At 42.7% G+C, this 26,503-nt stretch overlaps 2 protein-coding genes across 4 annotated transcripts in view; both read right to left on the bottom strand.

The window, feature by feature from the left end:
* The window catches only part of MYO5B (myosin VB), a 367,801-nt gene that overhangs the window by 251,097 nt on the left and 90,201 nt on the right, over positions 1–26,503 (bottom strand). The gene's annotated exons all lie outside the window — the stretch shown is intronic.
* On the bottom strand, positions 13,010–14,254 carry LOC129018814 (ER membrane protein complex subunit 2-like). Its single transcript, XM_054460699.2, has one exon. The coding sequence runs from the start codon at positions 14,241–14,243 to the stop codon at positions 13,350–13,352; it is 894 nt and encodes a 297-aa protein (XP_054316674.1). The 5' UTR covers positions 14,244–14,254; the 3' UTR covers positions 13,010–13,349.

Raw genomic sequence — 26,503 nt, forward strand, 5'->3', positions numbered from 1 at the left:
GAAGCTTTATCATAAAACAACGCAACTTCAAGAGAGACACTTGTGTTCCATGAAATGCACTTTGGGAAACAAAGGCACAGAGGAAAGAACAGTTGAACAGCAGTCAGGAGGGCTCTCTGCTGCTCATTTGCTCTGTAACCCAGGGATAAGACACCCTCTTCACCCTAAGGCCCACTGCAAGTTTCCGGTTCCTACATACTACAATAACACATCCATTGACCTTTACTCAGCACACTCTCAGAACTGGAAATTCCACATGAGAACCGCACATCCTATATTGGGGAAAAGACATACATTAGCACAAAAGGCATCATAGCCTGGACTTATTTCCTTGGAGGCAGGGGAAGTTGAGGAACCAAGATGACAACACAGAAGCTAGGTCAATACTGGAATCCTAGGGAAAGCGGGAATATTCCCTTTACCCTAAGTGAATCCGTCTAGCTTGAGATCACATAAAGCCTATAGCAGAGTTTCCAAGCTAAAAGATCTGGTTTCTTTAAACTAAATCCTTCCACAGGAGGTCCTACAGGGAAAGGAAATTGATCAGCACTTGGTACCTTCTTATAAATAAGCTTCAGATCCCTGAGCATCCTGGGAGTAGATTAGGTGCCTTTTGATCATGCTTGGTTTACATCACAGCACAGACAAAGGTGAGAAAGCACATTTTGGTGGGCTTTAAGGCAAATTTTTCTGTGCAAGTCCCCTAATGGCAGGAGGGAGTAGATGCATACTGTCCACCCACTAAAATCTGGATTGACACATTTGACCTTTACAATGAACATGAATTTGTAAAAGCCCTCAACTTTAGTCATCAAGGAAATGCAAATTAAAAACATGAGATACCATTACACACACCACCACTTTACACTCAACATAATGCCTAAAAGAAAAGAAAACAAGTATTGGCAAGGATGTGGAACAAGCTGAATATTTATGAATGTATAAACAGGTAAAACCATTTTGGAAAACTCTTCAGCAGTATCTGCTAAAGCTAAGCATAAGACCCGCCACACCCATGACATAGCAATTCTACTCCTAGATATATGCCCAAAAGAAATGCATACATATGTTTACCAAAAGACAAGTACAAGACTATGCCCAGCAGCTTTTTTTGTAAATGCCAAGAGCTAGAAAAAAACCCAATGTTCATTAACAGTAGGATGCACAAATACATCCCAGTATATTCACACAGCAGCATACCATACAGCAATGAGAAGGAAGAAGCCACCCCTACATGCCACAGCAAGGACACATCTCAACTATAATGTGGACATAAGAATACATACTAAACTATTCCATTTGCAGAAACTTCAAAAACAGGCAAAGGTAAACAATGGTGTTTACCATTGTTTACTAGAGTCAGGACAAGCGACTCTGGGGAAGGGCATAGTGACTGCAAGGGCACACAAAGGAAACTTCTGGGATGCTGGTAAGTTCTGTCTCTTGATCAGGTTCTAGTTACATCGGTGGGTTCAGTATGTGACAATACATCAAGTTAGATATACACTTATGTGTTTTTCTGGATATAAATCTTACTTCAATAAAAAGTTTAAGAAAGTTAGAGAATTTTCTGTCTTGCTTTAACACCCTCACCACATGTGTGTCTATATTGTCTCCCCCAGAATCTTTCATAACTCATATTCCAGGAAAATGTGCCACATTTAACTTGTGGTATCTCTTCCTCCACAGAATGCTGTCCCACACTCTCCAGGTATCAGAAGATGGGGATGAGAACATCCACCCCTTGGTCCTTGGACCAATCACTGCCTCCCTCTCACACTTCGACTTAAAAGACAGAGTGTTCCAAAATAAAACTCCTCAAATTCTCCCGCCTTGAGGCAGAGCCCTTCCCTCAAACCCTGGGATACAGAAATCACATTCCCTTTCAAATACCTGTTGGTCTCACTGACGTTGGAGAATATGAATGGATAACTATGAATGGCTGACTCCTCTTCTGCACAGCCACCTGCCACTCTCCAGCTCCTGGAAGAAGCCCAGGCCTCAAGGCAGCTGGCAGCAAAAGGTGGCATGGGATGGACGGGAGCCTCTGTAGCAGCAGAATCAGACTGTCCAAGTCCAGGGCAAAGCATCTGCTATGTAACCCCTGGGCAACAGCCCAGCTTGGCAGTCTCCAGTGGAATGCCTGCCTGCCTGCCTGCTCGCCCTCCTTAATTCTGCCAGCGTCAGTCTATCCTAGGGCAGAGGGGTTTTGTTGCCACAGGAGCACAATGGTGCTGTTCAGTCACAACTCAGATGCCTGAGATGACAAGTATGGGGAGGGGCTGCTCCTGTTACCAGTGCCATTTTCACAATTTTAGTTTAATTGTGGTAAATATTAAGTTTACAATTTAGCCACTTTTAAATGTACAACTTAGTGGCCCTGAATACAATCACATTATTGTGCAACCAACACCACTGTCCATCTCCAGAATTTTCATCATCCCAAACAAGTTCTGGACTCATGAAACAACCCACCAACCGGTACCACTTTAAAAAGACACGAGAGAAGGAACTACGAGTAAATATCTCAGCAAGCCCTTGGGAGCAGACTGACACTACAGCAACTTGGTGTTAGTGACAAGGTCACGTTAACTACACAGTTTCTTAAAGGATCTGCATCTAGGCTCAAGGAGGACATCTGTGGGGTGTGGGGAGGTGCTGCCCTCACTTCCAGGGCAGCCAATCAAAGCAACTACCTCCCTGAGAGCAAATCTACAGGCGAGCCTCTCCTCACTCTACGCTAGTTTCTCTCCCTGCATCCTTTCAATGCTCTTGACATATGTTATTCCAAGGGCAGACATTTTTATAGAGCATGTGGGGGAAACCAATGGCGACTTGCCCCACAGCTGCCCCTAATAGTCACAGTTTGGCAAGAGGCCACATGCCATTTGTAGGCCATCCACAGTCACCAGAAGCCTCCTCAAGTATTAGCTGTTCGAGTTAGATGATGACAACAGGAAGGGGGACAAACTGAAAAAGGCTACTGAATCAAGAGCCTCATTGGAGTTATACTAAACAATTAACATTTACACAACACTTGCTATGTACAAACGATGGTGCCAGGTTCCCATGCTGGGATGGGATAAGCTGGGATGAAGCAAATAAGAGAACTTCAAAATAAGCACAGGGGCACGGCTCTCCCATCCAGGTTGCTGAGGTGTTCATGCAGCAGGGAGGAAGGCATAGGAGGGGTCTTTCATCATTAAGTCACTTGCCAGCACGTCCCACTCTGTGGGAGGCTCCACATTTCATGGTGTGTGTTTCTTTAAAATACTGAATTTGATCATTAAGCCAAAATATGACTAGGAGGTAGAATCTAACAATATATATATTTTCATGCCACTAGTAGCAAGCTAAACTTGGAATAAAGTTATGAGTCACCAGAGACTCAAACACACCTTCCAAGAAAGAATCTGCTCTGTTTTCTCAGGTGACTTCACCAGCTTTGCCTTCCTCCTCCTTCACCTCTCCTAAGGTTGACAAAGCCTGGATTTAGGTCAACCTCTTCAGTGGGTCCTTCTGTTGCGGCCAGCAGCCCTCAGAATGAATTATCTCCTAAAGTCACCAGAGGATTGGCTGACCAAAGATGACCTGTTCCCAGAGCCAAAAGGACCCTCCAAGCCCACCCTCCCAATGGGAGCCTGCCCAACCCTTAGGAAAACAAAGACCTACTATTTTTAAATAACCAGCTAACAGCCAACAAAAGCTAACTGAGGGCTCGGGATTCTTTCAGCTGATTCATACACTCTACACACAGGTGATTTATCCACCAGCTACTGTAAAGGTAGTGGGAAAAGGGAGGAAAACACTATGAGAGAGAAACATCCTCATTGTGAATGTACACAATCCCTGCACTGTAATACAATTTAAAAGCTCGCTCCCAAATAAAGGGTTGCCATACTTTGGGGCTGATTTCAGTGTTTTGTGTTTGGTTTTGGTCATAGTAAATAAATCAGGTGTCCTGGGACAAAAAGGCTTATATGGGGACAAAAGTCTTATTTCTGGGGAAATTTTTTCAGTCCAAGTAACATTTAACATTCTGATTCACACATGCAACCTTTTCTATTCCACCCCTCTGCTCTGTAATCTTTGTTAAAAAAAAAATAAAGCCCACAATTGAGGAATTCACAATTGTATACAAAAAGACAACTGTGGATGTGGAGAAGGGTTTGAGGCTAGCCTGATGGTCTTTCTTGCCTCATCAATTCATATTTCACACTTCCCAAATTCTTGGTTATGGAACCTGAAATTTTACCAAGAAGTAATTTGTTTGGTTTAACAAAATTCTTTTCTCAAAGTGAAAATACACCTCTAAAAGAAATATATTAGTATTTATATCTTTATACCCATACAAGTCAGTTCAGTGCCATCTGCAGAAAAACAGTTGAGATTGGCAGCTAAGAGGAAATGTCTTTTTATCATAGATTAAGGTAGCCTCAAGTGTGATGGGGCTCAAGGCCCACAATGGTACCAAGGACTGGAGGAGACTTGGAGAGAGGGTTAAATATAACAGGAGGCAGGCAAAGTGCCAGACATAAGTCCTCACTAAACCATGGACCAAATCCTATTCCCTGTGGTTACTGGATTCCAGGATTCCAGGATCCAGGCCTCAGCCTTATACTGTGAATAGTATAAGCTCAAGTGTGTTATGGACCAACAGGTTGACCTGGAAACAGTGACCTGCAAAAAGATTGTTTCTAGTGGAAAAACGCATCTTGAAACTCCAAATATGTGAACACAGAAAAATTTAGAAGGATATTCCATGTTATTAGGAGCTATCAACATGTACAATTCATTGTTTAAAACCAATTCAGGTCAAGAACCTAAGTGTTTCCTCTGCTTAAAGCAAAGGCTATCTGCAGATTGATAAAATATACTAATGTCACTCAACATACTGTGAGACCCAATCCTTCCTACCTCAAGGGAATGTGTGGCCTAATATTAACTGTAGGATTGGGACCTCAATTCTATTCATGGATATCCTTTCCAACTTCTGTCCCTCCTAGGAGCTAAGACCATTAGACAATGCATGCTTATTTTACTTCAGTTAAAAAATGAATGGTACCACCTTAACACAAGGGAAAGACTTGCAAATTTGAGGAAGAAAATAGCCAGTTTAGGCAAAGAACTGTTTTTACTCACAACACTTCTGACACCAGAAATGTGGACTTCTGACACCAGATATGTGGGCTTCTTCCACCCAAGAACCAATTCTCCAGACATCAACTGGATGTTCCTCCTAAAATTCAATTCTAACACTAACCACCTGGAGACCCCACAGATTAAGAGCCCAGTTCCACAAGATCACACCCACTGCCAGTGCCAAGTCTAAGGTTCCCACCTGTATTCTGGGAGTTCCCATGACCCTTTTCTTCAGGCTCAGTAATTCACTAGAACAGCTCGTAGAGCTTAGGAAAGTGCTTTGCTTACTACTGTCAGTTTATCATAAAGAATATAATTCAGGAACAGCCAAATAGAAGAGGTGCATCAGGCAAGGTATGGGGGAAGACACACAGTCTCTGTGAGCTCTCTGGGTGTACCACCCTCCCAGCACCTCAATGTGTTCACCAACCTGGAAGCTTGCCAAACCCCACCATTTAGAGTTTTTTAATGAAAGTTTCATGACACGGGCATGACAGATTGGCCATTGATGATTGACTCAATCTCCAGCCCCTTTCCTCTCCCAGAGGTCAAGCAGTGGGACAATTCCAACCCTCTAATCATGTCTTGGTCTCTCCGATATTCAGCCCCAATCCTGAAACTATTATAATATCTAGGGGCCACCAGCCATCTCAGTAGCATACAAAAGACACTTTTATCAGTCCAGAGATTACCAGGGTTTTAGGAGCTGTGTGCCAAGAACTGAGGACAAAGACCCAAATATACACATTTATCACAGGCATGCATGCTGCATGTGACATGTGGGCATCACAGCACTGAGCACACAAAGGCAAGCCAGAATTAAATCCTTGTTCAGGAGCAGTTAATTTTAATTCAAAGCCTCAGAGGGTTTCCCCTCATCTGTTCAACCATTCTGCAACTACATGAGCTCAGTTACAAGGTAGATTACCAAGGCCACCTACAGCTGGAGTTGGGAGGAGGTAAACCCTCTAGTGGGTGTCACCAACCTGATACCCAAGATAACCAGGGATCTCAAACTCATTCACCCCCAGGCACACCATCCCAGTCCACCCCAAGGAAAGTTTACAGTTAAATGCAAATTACAGAAGATGACGTCATCATTTCCCCGAACTGCCACAGAAGTTTCATAGTAAGACCCTAGCGTCAGAATGGTACTACTGCCACTTAATAGCTATGTGACTCAGGCAAGTCACATCATCTCCCTGTGCCTCAGTTTATCATGGAACCTCTTCCAAAAGGTATATGAGAGAATTCCATGGCATAATAACGTTTTCAGAACAATATCTGGCACCTAGTTGCTAACACTTAGCAGCATATGTTGCCAATTAGAGTTTCAATTTTCCATCTGTAAAATGAAAAGAAGATTCTGTGCTCCTTTAACCCTTTATTCAGGATGAATGGAGTATTAATTTTGACCCAGAATTCATTCGTCCTCCCTTAGCTTTCTCTTTCTGGGTTATACTCAGTTTTGTTTTTCTAAAACTCTGCTTTAACCATTTTTACTACTCTCTCTATAGAGTTAGAGAGGAACTGCCTACTTAATTTTCAAATCCCTTCTTCTGAATCTCTGGCACAAAAATGGTCATCCAGTTTGAGCCTCAATACTCTCAGGGCAGGGAAATTCATCACTGAGGCAGCAATTGTTTCCCTTACTGAAGGCCCGTAAAGTTCTTTATGTTTCTCCTGCCTTCTGGGAACTTTCAAACCAAATCTATATGGCCAAATCTCGACATTTGTTCTGATGGTAGTGACAACAATTTGTTTCCAGTTGGGAAGGGCCCGCATCGCCAAGTCAATCCTAAGCCAAAAGAACAAAGCTGGAGGCATCACGCTACCCGACTTCAAACTATACTACAAGGCTACAGTAACCAAAACAGCATGGTACTGGTACCAAAACAGAGATATAGATCAATGGAACAAAACAGAGCCCTCAGAAATAATGCTGCGTATCTACAACCATCTGATCTTTGACAAACCTGACAAAAACAAGCAATGGGGAAAGGATTCCCTATTTAATAAATGGTGCTGGGAAAACCAGCTAGCCATATGTAGAAAGCTGAAACTGGATCCCTTCCTTACACCTTATACAAAAATTAATTCAAGATGGATTAAAGACTTAAATGTTAGACCTAAAACCATAAAAACCCTAGAAGAAAACCTAGGCAGTACCATTCAGGACATAGGCATGGGCAAGGACTTCATGTCCAAAACACCAAAAGCAATGGCAACAAAAGCCAAAATTGACAAATGGGATCTCATTAAACTAAAGAGCTTCTGCACAGCAAAAGAAACTACCATCAGAGTGAACAGGCAACCTACAGAATGGGAGAAAATTTTTGCAACCTACTCATCTGACAAAGGGCTAATATCCAGAATCCACAATGAACTCACACAAATTTACAAGAAAAAAACAACCCCATCAAAAAGTGGGTGAAGGATATGAAGACACTTCTCAAAAGAAGACATTTATGCAGCCAAAAGACACATGAAAAAATGCTCATCATCACTGGCCATCAGAGAAATGCAAATCAAAACCACAATGAGATATCATCTCACACCAGTTAGAATGGCAATCATTAAAAAGTCAGGAAACAACAGGTGCTGGAGAGGATGTGGAGAAATAGGAACACTTTTACTCTGTTGGTGGGACTGTAAACTAGTTCAACCATTGTGGAAGTCAGTGTGGTGATTCCTCAGGGATCTAGAACTAGAAATACCATTTGACCCAGCCATCCCATTACTGGGTATATACCCAAAGGATTATAAATCGTGCTGCTATAAAGACACATGCACACGTATGTTTATTGCGGCACTATTCACAATAGCAAAGACTTGGAACCAACCCAAATGTCCAACAATGATAGATCGGATTAAGAAAATGTGGCACATATACACCATGGAATACTATGCAGCCATAAAAAGGATGAGTTCATGTCCTTTGTAGGGACATGGATGAAACTGGAAACCATCATTCTCAGCAAACTATCGCAAGGACAAAAAACCAAACACCACATGTTCTCACTCATAGGTGGGAATTGAACAATGAGAACACATGGACACAAGAAGGGGAACATCACACTCCGGGGACTGTTGTGGGGTCGGGGGAGCGGGGAGGGATAGCATTAGGAGATATACCTAATGCTAAATGAGGAGTTAATGGGTGCAGCACACCAACATGGCACATGTATACATATGTAACAAACCTGCACATTGTGCACACGTACCCTAAAACTTAAAGTATAATCATAAAGTTTTAAAAAAAATTTTAATTTTAAAATATGGCAGACTTTTTTGAAGTACAGAGTTAAAGCAGACATCCATATCCTCAACACCCTGTTTAACGTATTTATGGCCTATTCCTACTCACTCCAGATTTTTAAAAATAAACTTATTACTGTTGAGAGTTCCTTCCCTCTTCCATTGCCTTTTCTCTGTCCCAAAAGATAGCCATTATCTTGACAGTGGAGTGATTCCCTCACATCTACATCTGTGTACCATGACTAGATACACCTGTAAATATGTAATATTGTTTGGTTGTATACTTAAGAAAAATGGTAGCATATACTATTCTACATTTGTTTCCACTCACCATCGATTTTTTTCCTTGTTAATACACATAGATCTGGCTTACTCGTTTCAGTATTCCATTGTGTGTGTGCACGTGTGTGTATCACAATTGACATATCTAACACCCACTGGTGGACCTTGACAAGTATTCTTTACTCACTGATTCAAATATTGCTCAGAACCTATTATGTGTACCATACACTGTGCAGGCACTGGAGACACGGAGAAATTATATAACCCTTGCATTTGGAACCAAAGATAATTTCCACATTTGTGGAAATGCCAAGGCTGCGGCATTGCACTGACTATGCCAGCAGTCAGTTGGATCTTCATGTCTGGAGCACAGAAGAGAGTAAAGACTTAAGAAATAGGCTTAGAAGTCTTCTGCTTACAGGGGGAGGGTGACGCCAGTAGAGGAGATGAGCAGGCCACAAGAACACACACAACTGGTCAACTCACAGAAACGCAAAAGACAAACTGTTCTTGTGCCACTACATATAGTGGAGTGGTCTGTATGCAGCAACATAGAACCAAAAAGGACATCACTTTACCAATATCCCCAAATCGGACTGACTGGGAATAGTAACCCTCTACAGTAAATTGTGAAAGAGACTCACAATAATAGCACACCTGAAACTGCTAAGCGAGTCTCACAGCTGTGAACAAGGTAACCACCATGCCATGGACACTCCTCAATACCAGAACATGCAGCCATGGACACGTCCTATTTCAGCTCTCTCTCAGTATTCTGCAAGATACTTCCTTAAAGCAACAGCCAGGTAGGACTTCGACGTTTGCCAAGTGTCTCTAATGATTGCCTGTTTACTCCTCCAGCTGCTTTGAGGATTCTACCCTGGATAAAACATCTTAGAGACTGTTAAGAAGCAGAGTGTTGGCTGGGCACGGTGGCTCACGCCTGTAATCCCAGCATTTTGGGAGGCCGAGGCGGGTAGATCACGAAGTAGAAGATTGAGACCATCCTGGCTAACACGGTGAAACCCCGTCTCTACTAAAAACACAAAAAAAAAGTTTTCCAGGTGTGGTGGCACGCGCCCGTAATCCCAGCTACTAGGGAGGGTGAGACAGGAGAATCGCTTGAACCTGGGAAGTGGAGGTTGCAGTGAGGTGAGATCGTGCCACCGCACTCCAGTCTGGGTGACAGAGCAAGACTCCATCTCAAAAATAAATAAATAAATAAAGAATAAAAATAAATAAAACGAATGTTTTAAGAATTACACTATGTTTAACTGCCTGTGTCTGTCGTCTATGCAGACATCAGTAAAAACCTCCAAATAAACATGCAGAGGTAGCAACAAGAGGCCCAGGTGTCTCCTAGATAGGGCTGTGTCATGAAGCCCAGGGCATTCACTGGAGGCTGCCAGTTTTGATTGATGAGGCACCCTTCTCAAAGAGGTCAGGTCTCTGAGGTGATGCTAGGTGCAGGAAAACCAAGATGAGAAAGGCCTGGGGACTCAGCCCTCACGCTAATGGGGAAGCACAGTAACTAACAGTGTGAGGAAGAGAGTACTAAGAGCCACAAGAGCAGCAGGGGTTGGGTGCCACAGAAACTCTGAGATGGCAGAGATTCTTTTAGCTGGAAGGTTAGAAAAGGTTTCATGGAAGCAGGGACTTTGAGCAAAGCTTTGAAGGAGGTAGAAGATTTGAAGATGCAGAGACAGAATCCATAGACCAGGGAAAGAAGCCAGCACCTGTGACACACAGCGGCAGGGCCAGTGTGGGGTGACCTGCTGTAAGCTGACTGTGGGTTTGGTGTCCAAAGGAGGGTAGAAGGAAATAAAGGTGGCAAGTCAGGATTATAGGTGGACCATGGGGACCCCAAACACCCTGCTTGGAGAGAGGACTTCATGCTGTAAGCTACTGGAGGCTACTGAAAGTTTCCGCAACAGACAAAGGTGAGATTGGAACTGAGCCTCAGGAAACTCCACATGACAGGCATCTATAGGAACACCTACCACACACAGGAAAAATAGGTGATGTGCTATCCATTTATTACCACCCTAGACACAGCTTAAATACAAGTGGAGCACTGGTAAAACCACCAATGTTAAATATTTCTCAGGTGACTTTAAAATCTTTAAAACAATAATTGTGTTCCTCTCCATTTAACTCCAGGTTTGTTAGGAATAAAATTGAAGGAGCAATATTTTTTAAATCTATATTTGACATATCCTTTTGCACAACCCACAGCCTCACCCTCTTTCAAGGACTAGCTCAAGCCTGCACTTTTCAGAAATTATCAATTTTCACTAATTGTCTAGATTATGTATAAGCACATGGCCATTTAAAATGTATGCATTCACACATGTATAATTTATATCCTCCATCTTCCAAAAGTGATTTATAGCATAGCAATTCATTTCATACTGTCTTTTCCAGTCATTGTTTTGCATATCTATCTTATCTATCCAACTACACACTTCTTTTGAAGAAAGCCTGCATATTACACCTTTTTGGTTCTTCCAAAAGACTTGGCCCAACAGAAGGCATATGTTAGTGCTTGACAGATCTTTATTAGCTGATGTTTTTTGCCCCTAGACTTGTGAATATCATCTAAGGGGAGAAAAGTCTCCCTAAAATGCTCATTTTTCCTGGTCAGTAACCTGGCAAAAGTAAACTTCTGGAAAGCAAGTCAGCTTCCTTTAAGTACCATTTTTAAAAAGTTTATCTGGAGCTCAAGTTATAGGAACCTGGCCAGGCACAGTGGCTCACACCTGTAAGCCCAGCACTTTGGGAGACCAAGGTGGGCAGATCATGAGCTCAGAAGTTCAAGACCAGCCTGGCCAATATGGTGAAACCACGTCTCTACTAAAAATACAAAAATTAGCCAGAAGTGGTGGCACGTTCCTGTAGTCCCAGCTACTCAAGATGCTGAGGCAGGAGAATTTCTTGAACCCAGAAGGTGGAGGTTGCAGTGAACCAAGATCACACCACTGCACTCTGGCCTGGGCGACAGAGCGAGACTGTCTCAAAAAAGAAAAAAAAAAGTTATAGGAACCTTTTATCAAGGGTGAGAGACACAAAAAGCAAACCAAAGATTCCCGCTAAAGCCAAGTGCAGTGGCTCATGCCTGTAATCCCAGCACATTGGGAGGCCAAAGTGAGAGATTTGCTTGAGCCCAAGAGTTTGAGACCAGCCTGAGCAATAAAGTGAGACCTCATCTCTACCAAAAAAAAAAATCAAATAATTAGCCAGGTGTGGTGGTACTTGCCTGTGTCCCAGTGTCGTAGGAGTTATTAATAAATTATTTTAGGCAGATGGAAAGGAAAAGGGGTCCTTGGGAAGTTTCTGTTTTTAACGCTGCTCTGCAAACACAAACGTTTCTTGTAAAGTCCTGGCTGTTAGAGCCAGGTCAGCAACCTTTGATATCCACCCAACACGGTGATTCCCTGGGCCTTTGTGCCCTTGACCCACATATTCCTGGCAACATGGCCACCCCCGCATAACCCCACATGTGCAGAACATCATGGCACCCTGCATTTGCATATTAAAAAGCTACGGTGGGACGGCCAGCTTTTTCGAAGGCTATGTGAATGACATACCTGGTCAAACCAATCCCCTGAGACCTATGCAAATCAAACACCACCTCCTCCAGCCTCTCTATATATATTTGGTTGGTTTCCACCCCAACTGGGGTTCCCTCTCTCGGCTTTGGAGCCCCACTCCCTTTGTCTCTGAGGGAGCTTCCTCCTTGCCTATTAAATTATCTACTCCTTAAAACTACTCCACATATGTCCATGTTGTTTTATCTAAACCAGCATGAGGACAAAGAACCCTGGTGTTCCTCCACTCCAGGAGGAACCAAATCACCAGCTACAGGGGAAGCTGAGGCAGGAGGATCATTTGAGCCCAGGAGGTTGAGGCTTCAGTGAACCAAGATCATGCCACCACACTCCAGCCTAGGTAACAGAGCAAGACCCTCAAAAAAAAAAAAATTTCCCTCTGAGGGAAATTAACAAATGATGTCCATGTAAGACACACTTTGTGTCTGCTCATAAAAATGCAGCCATTGCTGACGGGAGTCCAGGAACTGACAGCCATAGGATATTAGGTAGTATCTCTCCTTGAGTTGTCACCACACTCATCAACTAACATCCATGTGCTCCACAGTCAGAATTTACACTCAACTGGGAAACCACCGCCAAAATCAAACCATCTCGCCTTTCTGCTCCTGTTTCTACTGTGGCTGTCTCCACCCTTTTTAGGCTTCTTGGGGATTTTCTGTAAGCCAAGGTTTACAAAATGTGGTTTTAAAAATCAAAGCAGAAAAGTTCCCTAGCACTTTTCTTTTTTTTTTTTTTTTTTTTTTTTTTAATAAATCATCATGGTTTATTTAACAAGGTTATTCTACATTAGAGTTTTATATATATATGTATATGTGATATGAAGAGACTGATGTACAATCAATAAGTCTTAAATCTCTCTTCCATGGATTTCCCCCATCTTCCCACTTAGCAGTAAAAGGCATTTTTAGGTTTATATAAACACATTCTTTACAACTGCCTTCTTAACAGAAAATTACTGTAGTATATAAATAGCACTGGGCATTTAGTAAATAAGTTACAGGCCAATAAGTTCAATTGTGCAGTTGTGAAATCTAATGTCAAAGAGTTTTTGAAACCTTAAGACTGGATGATCTGCAATGTTTCCAACATGTCTTCGACAGCCTTAAGAGAATATTTGGATTCCTTCTTACTTCGACCTGCAAACTGATAAGCTCTGTTTATTTGACTAGCTGCCCAACTAGCATATTTCATGTTGTCCTTTTTCGTTTTTGCACTTGCTTTTGGATTAGAAGCAATATGACTTGCCGACATATAAAGCCCAAACAAAGCTCTCATATTTCTGTTGTTCAGTTTCAATGCCTGTGCAAAATACTTTCTTGAAAGTTCGAGGTTTTCAAGTCCACCTTGGGTATACTTAACTTCAGCATACTGCTGACAGTATAAGTGGTTGTGTGGATTAGTCATCATTAGTTCCTCTAAACAAAAGGCTGCTTTTGCATAGTCATGTTCATTGATGTAAAGTTCTGCAAGTTCATGCCAGGCTTCTTGGTCTCCAACAAATTGTTCCAGATACTCATTCAGCTCCCGAATGGCCTCCACATTTTTCCCCTGGGCTTTTCGAATGGCAATCTTACGCTTTCTTGCAGCAGTGTTAGTTGGATCTTCTTGTAAAATCCTATCATATAGCTGTATAGCATCATCATATCTTTCCATGGCTTCAAATCTCATGCCTGTTAATCGCTTGACTCTGTGACTGCCAGGGAACTGTCTTCTTAGCTCTTGAAGACAAAACAATGCCAAGTCATCCCGACCATAGTCTAGTGCTGCAATCATCACCTGTTCATATATGATCCAAATATCATCTCCCAGCTTAGAACCATATTCATTAATTAATTCTTCTCCAACTTCCACAATTTGCTCACTATTTCTTGAGTTTTCTTCTCTCCATTTTCTCATTTTATCTCTCATTTCTTCCCAAGTGACATCGTAAAGCTCTGAGACCTTCGCCATCTTCCCAGAACCTCCCCTAGCACTTTTCTACCGAAGTCTGCCTACAACTGACCTGCTGTGCTTTATAATGCAGCACAGGGGAGCTGCTGCCTCTTGGATACAACCAGAAAGAGCCTCATTGTATCACAACCTTCCCTACAACAGCATCCCCCATCCTCCTATAGCATTAAGTGAGGGCTTCCTGTTCAAACAAGCTGTGTTCCAAGTTCTGAGTCTGGAATTCAGAATTCACTTTTTCTGCAGAAACAATTCTAGCCATACTAGTTTCCCAGGACAGCCTACACAGCCTGTATTCCTAAAATATAGTGACATGTTTCTATGAAGAAGTTCATTTTAAGTTGCTTACCAGCAGGTATGTGCCTGGGTGTCCAGGTACCACCAGCATAAGGGAATTCCCCCAGTTAGTGGAGGCCCCACCTGAAGACAGGGAAGGGCAACAGCCCCACCTGTGCATATAGATGCATTGCAGCCACTTGCCACCAGGTCAAAGGAGACTAAAACAAAGTCCTCTACTATCATTCAGATGCACTGGAAGTTTATAAAGGGAGTGGAGGCCCATCTCATAGCAGCTTTGATCAACTACTGAGTATTTACTAACATCAATGCTATGCATTCCCCTCCAATACCCAGACTGACAGAAGCTTTCTCCTCTCAAGTTCTTTGGCACTGTATCTGCAAAGTCTCTGAGGGCATTTATAAATTTTACTCGTATTCAAGCTTATTTGCATACCCATCCTTGCATTCTTGGAAATTTAATCACCTATTATTACCATGTATAGATGGCACTTCATAGTAATTAACATACACAATCTCATCCCTGAATCCTTACAACCATCCTATGGGGTAGGTATACTCAGAGAGCCTAACGGGTGTATGTACAACAAAAAGTAACTGGTAGCCCCGAAACTTCAACCCAAATCTGGCAACTGTCTGCCTTCCTCCCATTGCTGGAGGCTGTTTCTGTCTTTGTAGGAGTCTCACAGGGCACTAGGCAGCCATTTATCAACTGAGCCACCTGACACCACCACACCCTGTTACATGTATCTCAGCACCCCTGACTTCTGTTCCGTGTCTGCTTGCAGCTTCTACAGATTTAAATGCCTATTTGTAATACATAGGCTTGCACTGAAAATTTCCCAAAGTTTTCAACGCTAATATTCTAAAAGGGAAAGAGGAGAAATGGCACTAGAACAGCCAAGGGTTTTGGCTAAGGGGATGACAATGCACTGAGACCATCCTCAAAAGTTTGTGAGAAACAGGGACAAACGTGATTAGTCAGGGCAGCCACATTGTGAGCTTTCACTAGAATTATGGCCAAATCCTGTGCCAGTAGACTTGGGCTATTTCAGGGCTGTTACTTCATGAGATTCTAGCATCTGTTATGCTTTTGCAGGTTTCTAATTTCAGCTTCAAAGACAGAGACCAGGAAATGAAGCAGACACATATAAGGGCCAGCAGAAACAAAGAAGAATCCAAATGAATAAATGCCTGCCTTAAAGGGATTTCAAATAAGAGGCTCAAAGATGGGAAGAAAAGATTAGAAGAGAAAAATGATAAGCCAAAAAACTGTAGTAGCAGACGCAGCCTCAAGCTGAAATTCAGAAGAATCATTAAACCAAGAAACAGTGATGGGAGCAGCATTAAAAGGAAGACTGGGTCTTGCATTTGAAAAGTGAGCAGAGGGGACTACAAAAGGTTGAGGGACAGGCCCAAGGTCACACGGCATAATGGAGAAGGAAGATTATAGCCATCCTGCTGCTGCGTTCTAACACACCTCACTAAAGCAGGGTGTGTCTAAAGCCCTTGACTTTTGTTAACAATCAGTTTCTTTTTTTTTTTTTTTTTTAAACACAAGAGCACCCAATCTGCTCAAAGAACTGTAAAAGGGTTATAAAGACCAGAAACTACGGGGATTCCTGGAAGAGGCTGGTCAGCTGCTTGGCTAGACCATAACTTTCAGGCTTTTCAACAGGGTGATATTCAATTTCCTAAAAAGCTGCAATCATGAATGAATGCCAGTAAAATACTAGAGCCCAAAATGGAACTGAAGGGGAAGAGGAAATGATATGGTAATTAGCAGGAACAGAACACATTAAGTAGATACTCTAATATTGAATTATTGAATAATTGAATAAATGTCAAGAGTGTTAGGCTCCAAAAATACTTTTTTCAAAAATTTAAAACCTTAAGCATGCTATAAAATTCAGAATCCATAAAGGAAAATGACTGACAGATTTGACAGCATGCATTTTCTTTTAAAAGACTCCACAAACAAAAACAAATGGCAGAAGAAACCTTAACAAACATGCAGAGAAAGTTTCAATATCTATTATTCTCAAAGCTATCAAATCAGTAAGAAACTATGAACAATTTGTAAATAGACTCAAAAAACACAAAGAGCCAATAAACATGAAAAGATGCTCAACTTCCCTCATGATTCAAGAAATGACCATTAAATGGTGAAATACTACTAACCTATGAGCTTTGTGCACGCACACACACACACACACACACACACACACACAAAAGATGATTAGTAATACCAAGATAGGAAACTAAGCATGCTCATGTTGTTGACAAAACTGCAGAATGGATGAACCCTGGAGAGCAACTTGATCCAGTCATGCCAAGTCTAGAAGACTCTCCTACAGTAACACTAGCTTGAGGATGGGAAGAGTAAATAATAAGGATGTTAACTGTAGTGTTGTTACAAGGGCAAAAATTGAGAATTGCCTCATGTTCAGTGGGATGTTAACAAATCATCATGCAGTTGTTGGAGGCATTTAAACCAGAGCAACTCCTTCTGGAAGAGGGGCTGGGTAAAATGAGGCTGAGACCTGCTGGGCTGCATTCCCAGGAAGTTAAGCATCCAAGTCACAGGATAAGATAGGAGGTCAGCACCAGATACAGGTCACAAAGACCTTGCTGATAAAGCAGGTTGTGGTAAAGAAGCCAGCCAAAACCCACCAAAAACAAGATGGAAATTAAAGTGACCTCTGGTCGTCCTCAGTGCTCATTAAACACTAATTATACTGCGTTAGTATGCTAAAAAAAAAAAAAAAAAGAATGACACTCCCACCAGTGCCATGACAATTTACAAATACCATGGCAACTTCAGGGAGTTACCCTATATGGTCTAAAAAGGGGAAGAACCCTCAGTTCTGGGAATTGCCCACCCCTTTCCCGGAAAACTCATGAATAATCCACCCCTTGTTTAGCATGTAATCAAGAAATAACCATAAAAATGGCCAACCAGCAGCCCTTGGGGCTTCTCTGCCTTCGGAGTAGCCACTCTTAATTCGTTTACTTTAATCAACTTCCTTTCATTTTATTCTAGATTTGCCTCGAATTCTTTGTGTGAGATCTAAGAACCTTCTCTCGCGGTCTGTATCAGGACCGCTTTCCAGTAAAACAGTCGTCCATGGGAATCCTGTAGTCACTAATATGTAGTAGACTAATGGGTTGATTTGGAAAGATAATCAAGGTTTATTAACCAAAAAGCACAAGTTACAAAATGTTATAGTATAATCCTTGTGTTTAAAAAACAATCTATGGATACATTGTTTAAGTAAGCAAAAGGCTAGACTAGACAGGTTCACACCAAAATTGAGCAGTGTAACTCTGAGCAGGTGGGCTTAGAAACAGGGAGGGAAAAATGTGGTTTAAAAAAAAAATGCTAGAATTATGGACGACACTTCTTTTTGGTTTTCTCCCAGTTTTCTAAAGTACTGAGTTTTTTTTGTAGTTGGAAAGAATTTAAAACCTCAAGATTTCATAATGAAGCACAGAAAGGAGTAGTTCATTCTCAAAGAGAAGAAATAAGCCATCGAGGAGAAAAATGCAGAAAATGCAGAAATGACCCTTGAGCTACACTGCTGCCCCATGAGAACATTTACCAAACAAGGGAAAAAACCTGTATGGAGACCAGTGTTGCTTTTATCAAAGACAACAGAGACTTGGGTAACTCTGGTGTTTGTAGATCTCCTCATCCATAAACCTGGTACATAACACACTGATGTGGTACTGACTCTTTCTGTAGCCATTAGGCCACTAAAAACCGAAACCAGGATCTATTGCCTTGGACTTGCTCAGTAATATAAACCTGTACATTTTTTTTTAAACAGTCTTGCTCTGTCACTCATCCTTGAGTACAGTGATGTGATCTTAGCTCACTGCAACCTCCACTTCCTAGGCTCAAGTGATTGTCATGCCTCAGCCTCCTGAGTAGCTGGGACTACAGGCGTGCACCACTGCAGCTGGCTAATTTTTTTGTATTTTTAGTAGAGACAGGGTTTTGCCATGTTGGCCAGGCTGGTCTCGAACTCCTGGCCTCAAGTAATCCACTGACTTCAACCCCACAAAGTGCTGGGATTACAGGTGTTAGCCACTACACCTGACCGAAATCTGTCAACATTCCCTGCACAACCTTTCTCACAGAGTATCCCCTCACCAACAATCTTGAGTGCAACCATTTCAGAAAAATGTGTTTCCACTGAAGTATCTTCTATTGTCATAGTTGGCCTGACAAAGCTATTTATTTATCCTTGGGAACTGATGCTTTGGTATAGCTAGTAATTCCACCCATGAAATAGAAGTGGGAGTGATTCCCTGCATTTCCCTCCTCCGCACAGCAAGCCCTGCAGTTCACCTGTGTATTCAAGGGACTGAAGCAAGATCTCATAAAACTGAAAAGTTTAATCACCGTGACATTTCTGCTTCTCCACTAGATACCTGGTACTTGCTTAAATCATGAAGCAGGCACATGTGCTGGGGTTCAGAATGAGAGTGGTTCTGCTGGGCACTCTGTGGGATGCACACATGGGTGGGTGGGTCTGCACTGAGCCCCTAGACACACCCAAGCCCAGCCCCACTGTGAATAAGGATGAGCATGTGTGAGCCTAACTGTCTTTCAGGAAAGAGTCTGAAATCAGTTAATGGATACAGTTAAGTGAACAAGACCCATGCACCTTGGGATGGCCAGCTACCTACTCTAACTACCCATGTGAGAAATGCCCACAGTGCAGGGAGCCTCACTCATGAACACATCCACCAGAACTTAGACACTCCCATACGGGTCATGCCACTGAAAACAATCTTTCAAGAGCTTCTACAGGAACCACCTTCAGAGCTTCTTTGCTTCCAATATCCTTAGAGATGAAACTGTTACATCTTTGGAGAGGGAACAGAATTATTTGAAAGTCAAATGTGAGTCGGTCCCAAGTTTGGTGAGCAGGTAGGTCAATATCACCCACCTCCCAATCCCAATTCACTTCTGGTACCAGGGCATTCTCCCAGTCACCAAGCTTAGAACTTCAAAGAAAACTGTTCTGCCATATCTCACCATGTCTAACTAGGGGGACCAAATCATTTACTGTCCAAACCAGGACACTTCCCACATATGAAAAGGAGGCACATTTAACCTTACGTTGGACTACATTAAATAGCCACATTTGGCCATTTTTGACCTAAAGAAAGGCAGCTCCATGATTCACTTATGCTGAGACACTGGGCTTAAACTAGGCACTTTGGGGAAAACAAGGATTGTGTGCTCACCCAACATGCAAGCCATCCCCAAAATCCTTTCAACATCTACCTCTCACACCAAATTCCCCCCTTTCCCCATCTGAAGCATCCTGATTCAAGTGTTTGCTCTTTACTTTTTAAATTAGGCTGTGAAGGCCAAGGTTGTCTTGCCTTCAGCCTCTCCCCCCTCCAATCCATCCCACCAAGAGCTAGAAGATCCCTCTTCCTAAAACTTAGGTCTGGCTATGTCACTCCGTGTTCAAGAAGGATCATTGTGGCTCCCAGAGCCTCCTGGATCAAGGTCACACTTCTTAGTCTATATTGAAGGCCATTGAGGCCGATCTCCACTGGTCACCATTTCCATCTCTCCTTCATCCTAATTTCTATGATGTACCCACTTGCCCCAGCACCAGTCTGTCCACTTTAAATAAGCCCAAGTCCTTTCCCACTTTGTTCACAATACATACTCTCAAAAAATCATCATCACCGTCATCATCAAACCCCCTTTGCCCTGCCATGCATTTCTATTTCCTCTCCTCAATGTCTCTCCCCAGTGTCTTCCCGCTGGAGCTCCCTAGGCCCAACACTGGCTTCTATGCTGGCTCCTCAGCGTGGCTACAATATACCCCTACCTTCAGACAACGTCTGCTCCCAGCTCCTGCGGGAGACAACACCTGGGCCAGCAGACCTGCCAGCCTCACCTGGCATCCATCCACAGGGCCAGTGCTTATGCTGGGCCTGGCTCCACCTATGAAGGGAAACCAACACTGCAGTATGCATTGTCAGTCCAACGAAATGACTTCATTTCCCAGGCAAGTCCCCAGATTTTCAACACTGCTGTTGATATGGTTCCCTTGTCCTTCCTCCCCTATCTTTCTTCTCAAATCCTCCCAATATTTCATTGCTGGTGTCTTCCCTGACTTTCCTCCCACCCCCATTCCCTACAGATGTCATCACTCCCACTTCTGCATCCCGAGAATTGATCTCACCTCTCTTGTGACAGGCCAGTGCATGCTGGCTTGTGCTAGTGTGGTTCACATGTGCATCTCCGCCAGACTGCAGGCACAGTGAAGGCAGATACCGTGCCTTACCATTCTTTTGATTCCCAGTCCAAGTTCACTATGTGGTCCATCAAAAGTCCTCAATAAAGATTTAATTGTACTAATAAAACTTGTTTGGGCCACATATAACATAAAATGGCTTTGAACTCAACCATAAGAGAAGTTCCAAACTTCTTGAGAAATCACGGTGTTATTTAAATCATCATCCTAAGGTGACTTCACTCAACAACAACACTCATTTAGACATGTAAGTTCTGGTCTGTTAAAAATCATCACTGCAGCAGCAGCAGAATGTAGGGCTTCCTCTCCAGGCAATAAGCATGATGGCTATGTTGACCTCACAGGCAGAAAGTTCCAGGTTCTGAATAAGTAGTCATCAAATGACACAAGCCAGTGCTTAGGGAAGGACGGTAAACTTCTGTTGCAAGTCCCAAGCCTCTCGGGGCCTACAGGCAAACCCTGACTGCCCATGAAGCAGCCGCAGGTGCCAAAGGACCCACTGCCAACAAGGAAATGAGGGCAGTGGATCACACACCCCGGTGAAACTGAGGAGGAGCAGAGAATGAAACAGAGGAAACTGGAGACAGCATGACTTCAGACCAGCAAAGAAAAGTCACCACCCTGGAAACTAATGCTCTACCCTAAACAAAGAAACTACACACTGCTTTTTGCCAAAGAGGCTAGTGGTATGAGTCAGGAAAGGACAAGAATGACCAAATTCTCACAGCCTGAACCACATTCAAAGTCTAAGCCAAGAGAGCACCTCTCAAAGTCAGAGTAAAGAATTCCCTTCAAAATAAAATATTTACTTTAACATTTACTCCACAATATAACTTGCTTATATCCAACATCCTCCATCAAGCAGGTCAGTTTGTCTATTTACTTAGCGGTATACTTCAACAACAGTTAATACCAACAGATTCGTGGAAACACTATGTTACTTAAAATCAGTTTTTTTTATCTTATAGGTGTATTGTTCCAATTGTTTAAGGGGCAAGGTATAAACTAGCAATTGTTGCTTTGGAGTTACAGGCTCCAAACTTAGTTGCCATGTTCTATGGATTCCAATGAAGTTATAACATTCATATTAGATGTCATAAAGAGTCCCATCAAAATCAATACCAAAATATCTACTGGGTACTAGGCTGGCTGTGAGGAAGCAAATACACAACAAGGAAATAGACTGCCTTTACTTCAAGTAGCTTACAAGCTACAACTTAGCTTTGAAAAGTTAAATGTCCAACTGTGTGGTACAGATTGGAAGCACAGTGGCATGGGGACTGGATTAACTGGGAAAGGCTTGCAGAGATGGTAGGATTTATGCAGAAGAAAAAGAAAGTCTTAGAAACAGAAATGAAATAACGTAGATAACATGTACAATGTAGTAAGCTCCTCTGTATCATTAATGTGATGACTCCAATACATGCTCTTGGAGCATAAGCAATCCAGGTACCAACAGTGGTCAACTGAGCAGCTGGGAAAGAAATCTTCACCAGAGGACAGCAGTTCAGATGATGGAACCTCTGACCCTTGCAGTCCAGCTCCTGTAATCCCAGAAAAAAACCCTAAGGATGCCAAGGCCACCAGCTTCCTAGTCACCTCCCTCAACACCCAGCCCCACTGTCAAAGTTGTAAACCTTTATACTCCCCTGAATGAACCTGAAGAACAGATAAAAATGGCCTTTGTATGAACGATCCAAGCACAACTACAAGAGTTGAATGAGTCTCAGCAACTGCTTAGAGGCTTCGAGCACAAGTTGCCTTTTTTTCTTTCCATTTAATTCATCTTCTGACCATGAATTCAATCCACATCCAAGCATGTCTCAATCTGGAGTTTCTTAAAGTCTGAGGATGCACATTTCCAACCTAAGACACAACAGTGTTCGTATCTTTTGTACCTACTGTTCAGAATAAGAACAACTGATACAATAAAACCCAAAACACCTGAAACAAAAAAGGCATGTCAAGCAATAATGAGAAGTAGGTTTGGACAGGTAGAGTGGGACAGGATCATGGAGGCTTCTCAACACAGGCAGCTGTTTGATGTTCCAGAGTGGATAAGCGACACAGGAAGACTGGGCTTCAAGGATACTTAGCAACAGTGGGACACACAGTAGAGACTTAGGGAACAGGAAGAACAGAAGTCTGACAAGATGCCATGGTTCCTTTCACTCCCAAAAGCCTGGCTTAGATGCAAAGCCAGCCAGTCAGCCAGCCTTGTAAGTAAAATGTAGTTGATTCTTGGGGTTCTACTACCAACAGGCCACCACAGAACACAAGGACCTTACTCTAAGTGAGACGTTCTCAATTAGGGGTGATTTGGGCCCCCAGGAAACATATGGCAAGGACTGGAGCTTTGAGCTGCTTTTAAGTGGTGGGGATGAAGTTCCACATAATTTCAGCAACCATCTTTACATGAATTTGCAGAATAGTTAGCTGAGAAATACAAGGTATCTTGTAGTTATGTTCCCCCTATAAAGCCAACTGGCTTCATTGATGCCAATGGGCACCTGACATTAGATATATAAACTTTATCCTCCACCAAAAGGGCTAAATATAGACTACTATATAGTAGGGCCCGTGTGTGCCTGCCATGGGTTCACTGGGCCAGTTCAGGACACTGGACATAGGACCAGGGCTCCACAGTCTACACACAGATTCCCAGTGTCCTAAAGCAACCTTCAGGGATTTACCTCCCACATCACTATAGGTGCCTTCCAAGCTCAGATCCAAGATACACAGCCAAGATATTTCAGCAACAACCTGGCTAGAAACTGGAAGAACACTATAAAGTGACATGCACATGTGGTCCAATGACAGAAGGAAGGAGCTTATTTTCTTTTCTATATGAGCACATCTGTTTGGATATTCACTAGAGTAAATACTTAAATGACTAATTCACAGTTTCACTTTGTCATGGTTAAAGTATTTTATGCGACATCTGCTTCTGCTAAATCAGGATCTTGTTTCCTCCTGAGTTGTCACACTGAAGGCAGGAACATATGATGCTGGTTGTGTTGCACCAGCAAAAGCTTGAGAGAATAACCTTTTCAGACACAAGGCTCCCAGCTTCCTTTGGTATCTGTGAAGAATCTATCACTGCAAGTCAACAGACCCACTGACCACAGGAAGACTTCAACTAGTGCACAGAATTATGCTTCAACTATATTCAAGTGAGAAACGGCCTGCATGGTATGGAGGGAAGGGAAGTTTTACCCCTCTGCTTCCCACCCTCCCCACTTTCTACTTCTCTCCTCTTTCCCCAAAGCACATCGTACTGACTGGTCGGGGTCCAAGACATTACCTGGTACTAGCTGTTGCTCAGACACAGTCACTGGGGGTCAAAAGCCACATACCATGCATGCATCTCCCCTCTCTTTTCCCAGTCTAGGGATCAGCAAACCAAACCAGAGCTGAAGATTCCTTCTAAAGCACTGGGCTCTTTCTCTGCTCTCTTCTTGTCTTTACTTTGCAAGGATCAATCAATCAGAGCATGGCAAGACCCCTAGACATGGAAGTGGCTGAGGGAGAGCTGGAGCCAGCAGCATCACCCGAAACTGCAGTTTCCCACCCAGAACTCTGCTTTGGGAGGGAGAGGGCTTGGGCCAATGAAAATCTAGAACTTCAGTTACTATTTGGCAATTGTTCCTTAAGAAGACCACAGGTCGGGGGAAGGGAAATGGGGAGGTATTGAAAAATCAGTTACAAGATGAATAAGCTCCGTGGATCTAACCTACAGCATGGGGACAATAGTTTACAATAGCATACTGTATAGTTGAAGTTTGCTAAGAGGGTAGATCTTAAGCGTTCTCACCACAAAACAAATCCCCAAAAATGGTAACTGTGAGGTGACAGATGATGAGTATGTGAATTAGCTTAATGATGATAATCATTCTGCAATGTATATGTACATCAAAGCATCGAGTTGTACACCTTAAATGCCATTTTTGTCAACTGTACTTTGATAAAGCTACATGGAGGGGAAAAAGAAGGTCACAGGGAAGAGGGGCACTTAGTGAGGCACCAGCCAGGCATCCCTGAGTCCTGGACCATCATATTCCTGTACGGGGCCATCTTCTCTGTAAGTCCTAGGCATATTGATTGACACATATTAAAAAGAAAAATAACTATAAAAATGCCTCACCTACAGAATGGGAGAAAATTTGTGCAATCTACCCATCTGACAAAGGTCTAATATCCAGAATCTACAAGAAACTTAAATTTACAAGAAAAAAAACAGACAACTCCATCAAAAACTGGGAAAATGATATGGCACTTCTCAAAAGAAGACGTATTTATGCAGCCAACAAACATAAAAAAGGCTCAACATCACTGATTAGTGAAATGCAAATCAAAACCACAATGAGATACCATCTCATGCAGATCAGAATGGTGATTATCAAAAAGTGAAGAAACAATAGATGCTGGTGAGGCTGTGCAGAAATAGGAATGCTTTTACATTGTTGATGGGAATGTAAATTAGTTCATTGTGGAAGAAAGTGTGACAATTCCTCAAGGATCTAGAACCAGAAATACAATTTCACCCAGCAATCCCATTACTGGGTATATACCCAAAGGAATACAAATCATTTTACTATAAAGACACACACACGTATGTTTATTGCAGCACTATTTACAACAGCAAAGACATGGAACCAACTCAAATGCCCATTGATGATAGACTGGATAAAAAAAAGTCTGGTATATATACACCATGGAATACTATGCAGCCATAAAAAGCAATGAGATCATGTCCTTGGGTGAAGGAAAGATTGTGTCCTTGGAAGGTTGAAACTGGAAGCCATCATTCTCAGCACACTAACACAGGAGGAGAAAACCAAACACCACTTATTCTCACTCATAAGTGGGGGTTGAACAACTAGAACACATGGACACAAGGAGGGGAACACCACACACTGAGAACTGTTGCGGGGCGAGGGGAGGGATGAGTTAATAGGTGCACCGAACGACCATGGCACACGCATACCTATGTAACAAACCTGCACGTTCTGCACATGTATCCTACCCAGAACTTAAAGAAAAAAAAAAAAGCCTCCAAATCTTAACTCTTAGAAAAGGAAGACAGATTGCTGGGAGGGAATTCACAGCAGGAATACAACCCAAGTGGAGAAAAGCCAGGTAAGGAACCTCCTCAATGGTCCAGCAACACACAGATCCAGTGAAAAGCTAGAAATGCAAGAGTGGCTACAGATTAGGAATACTAATGCCAGACAAAGAGTTTCCACAATTAGCAAAATACCTCTGATGCAGGGTGAAGGCTGCTCCAAGCCAGCCCTGCACAGCCCAGATGAGAGAATCAGAACCTGCCTCTTGAGTATAGTCCCTAGACCAGGAGCAGCAGCACCTGTAAGCTTGTTAGAAATACATAATCTCCAACCTCAGAACCAATGAAGTAAAAAAAAATCCCCAGTGTTCTACATGCACATTAAAATATGAGCCTGTCCCACAACCCCCCAGGCCAAAGAATTAGATAATCCTGTACCAACCCACAGTTTCTCAAAGTCTTTTCCTTCCCCTCCCCAGCCTCAGCCCATAAGAGACTTTTCTGCCCTTTCCCAGGAGCAATGAAGAGGGAGTCCTTTTTTTTTCTTCCCCAGGAACTCAGTCCTTCCCCCAAAGGAGAAGAGTAGCGAATCCAACAGATTGTATGTGATC

This window comes from Pongo pygmaeus, chromosome 17 (assembly GCF_028885625.2).
Source record: "Pongo pygmaeus isolate AG05252 chromosome 17, NHGRI_mPonPyg2-v2.0_pri, whole genome shotgun sequence".
Taxonomy (NCBI): Eukaryota; Metazoa; Chordata; class Mammalia; order Primates; family Hominidae; genus Pongo; species Pongo pygmaeus.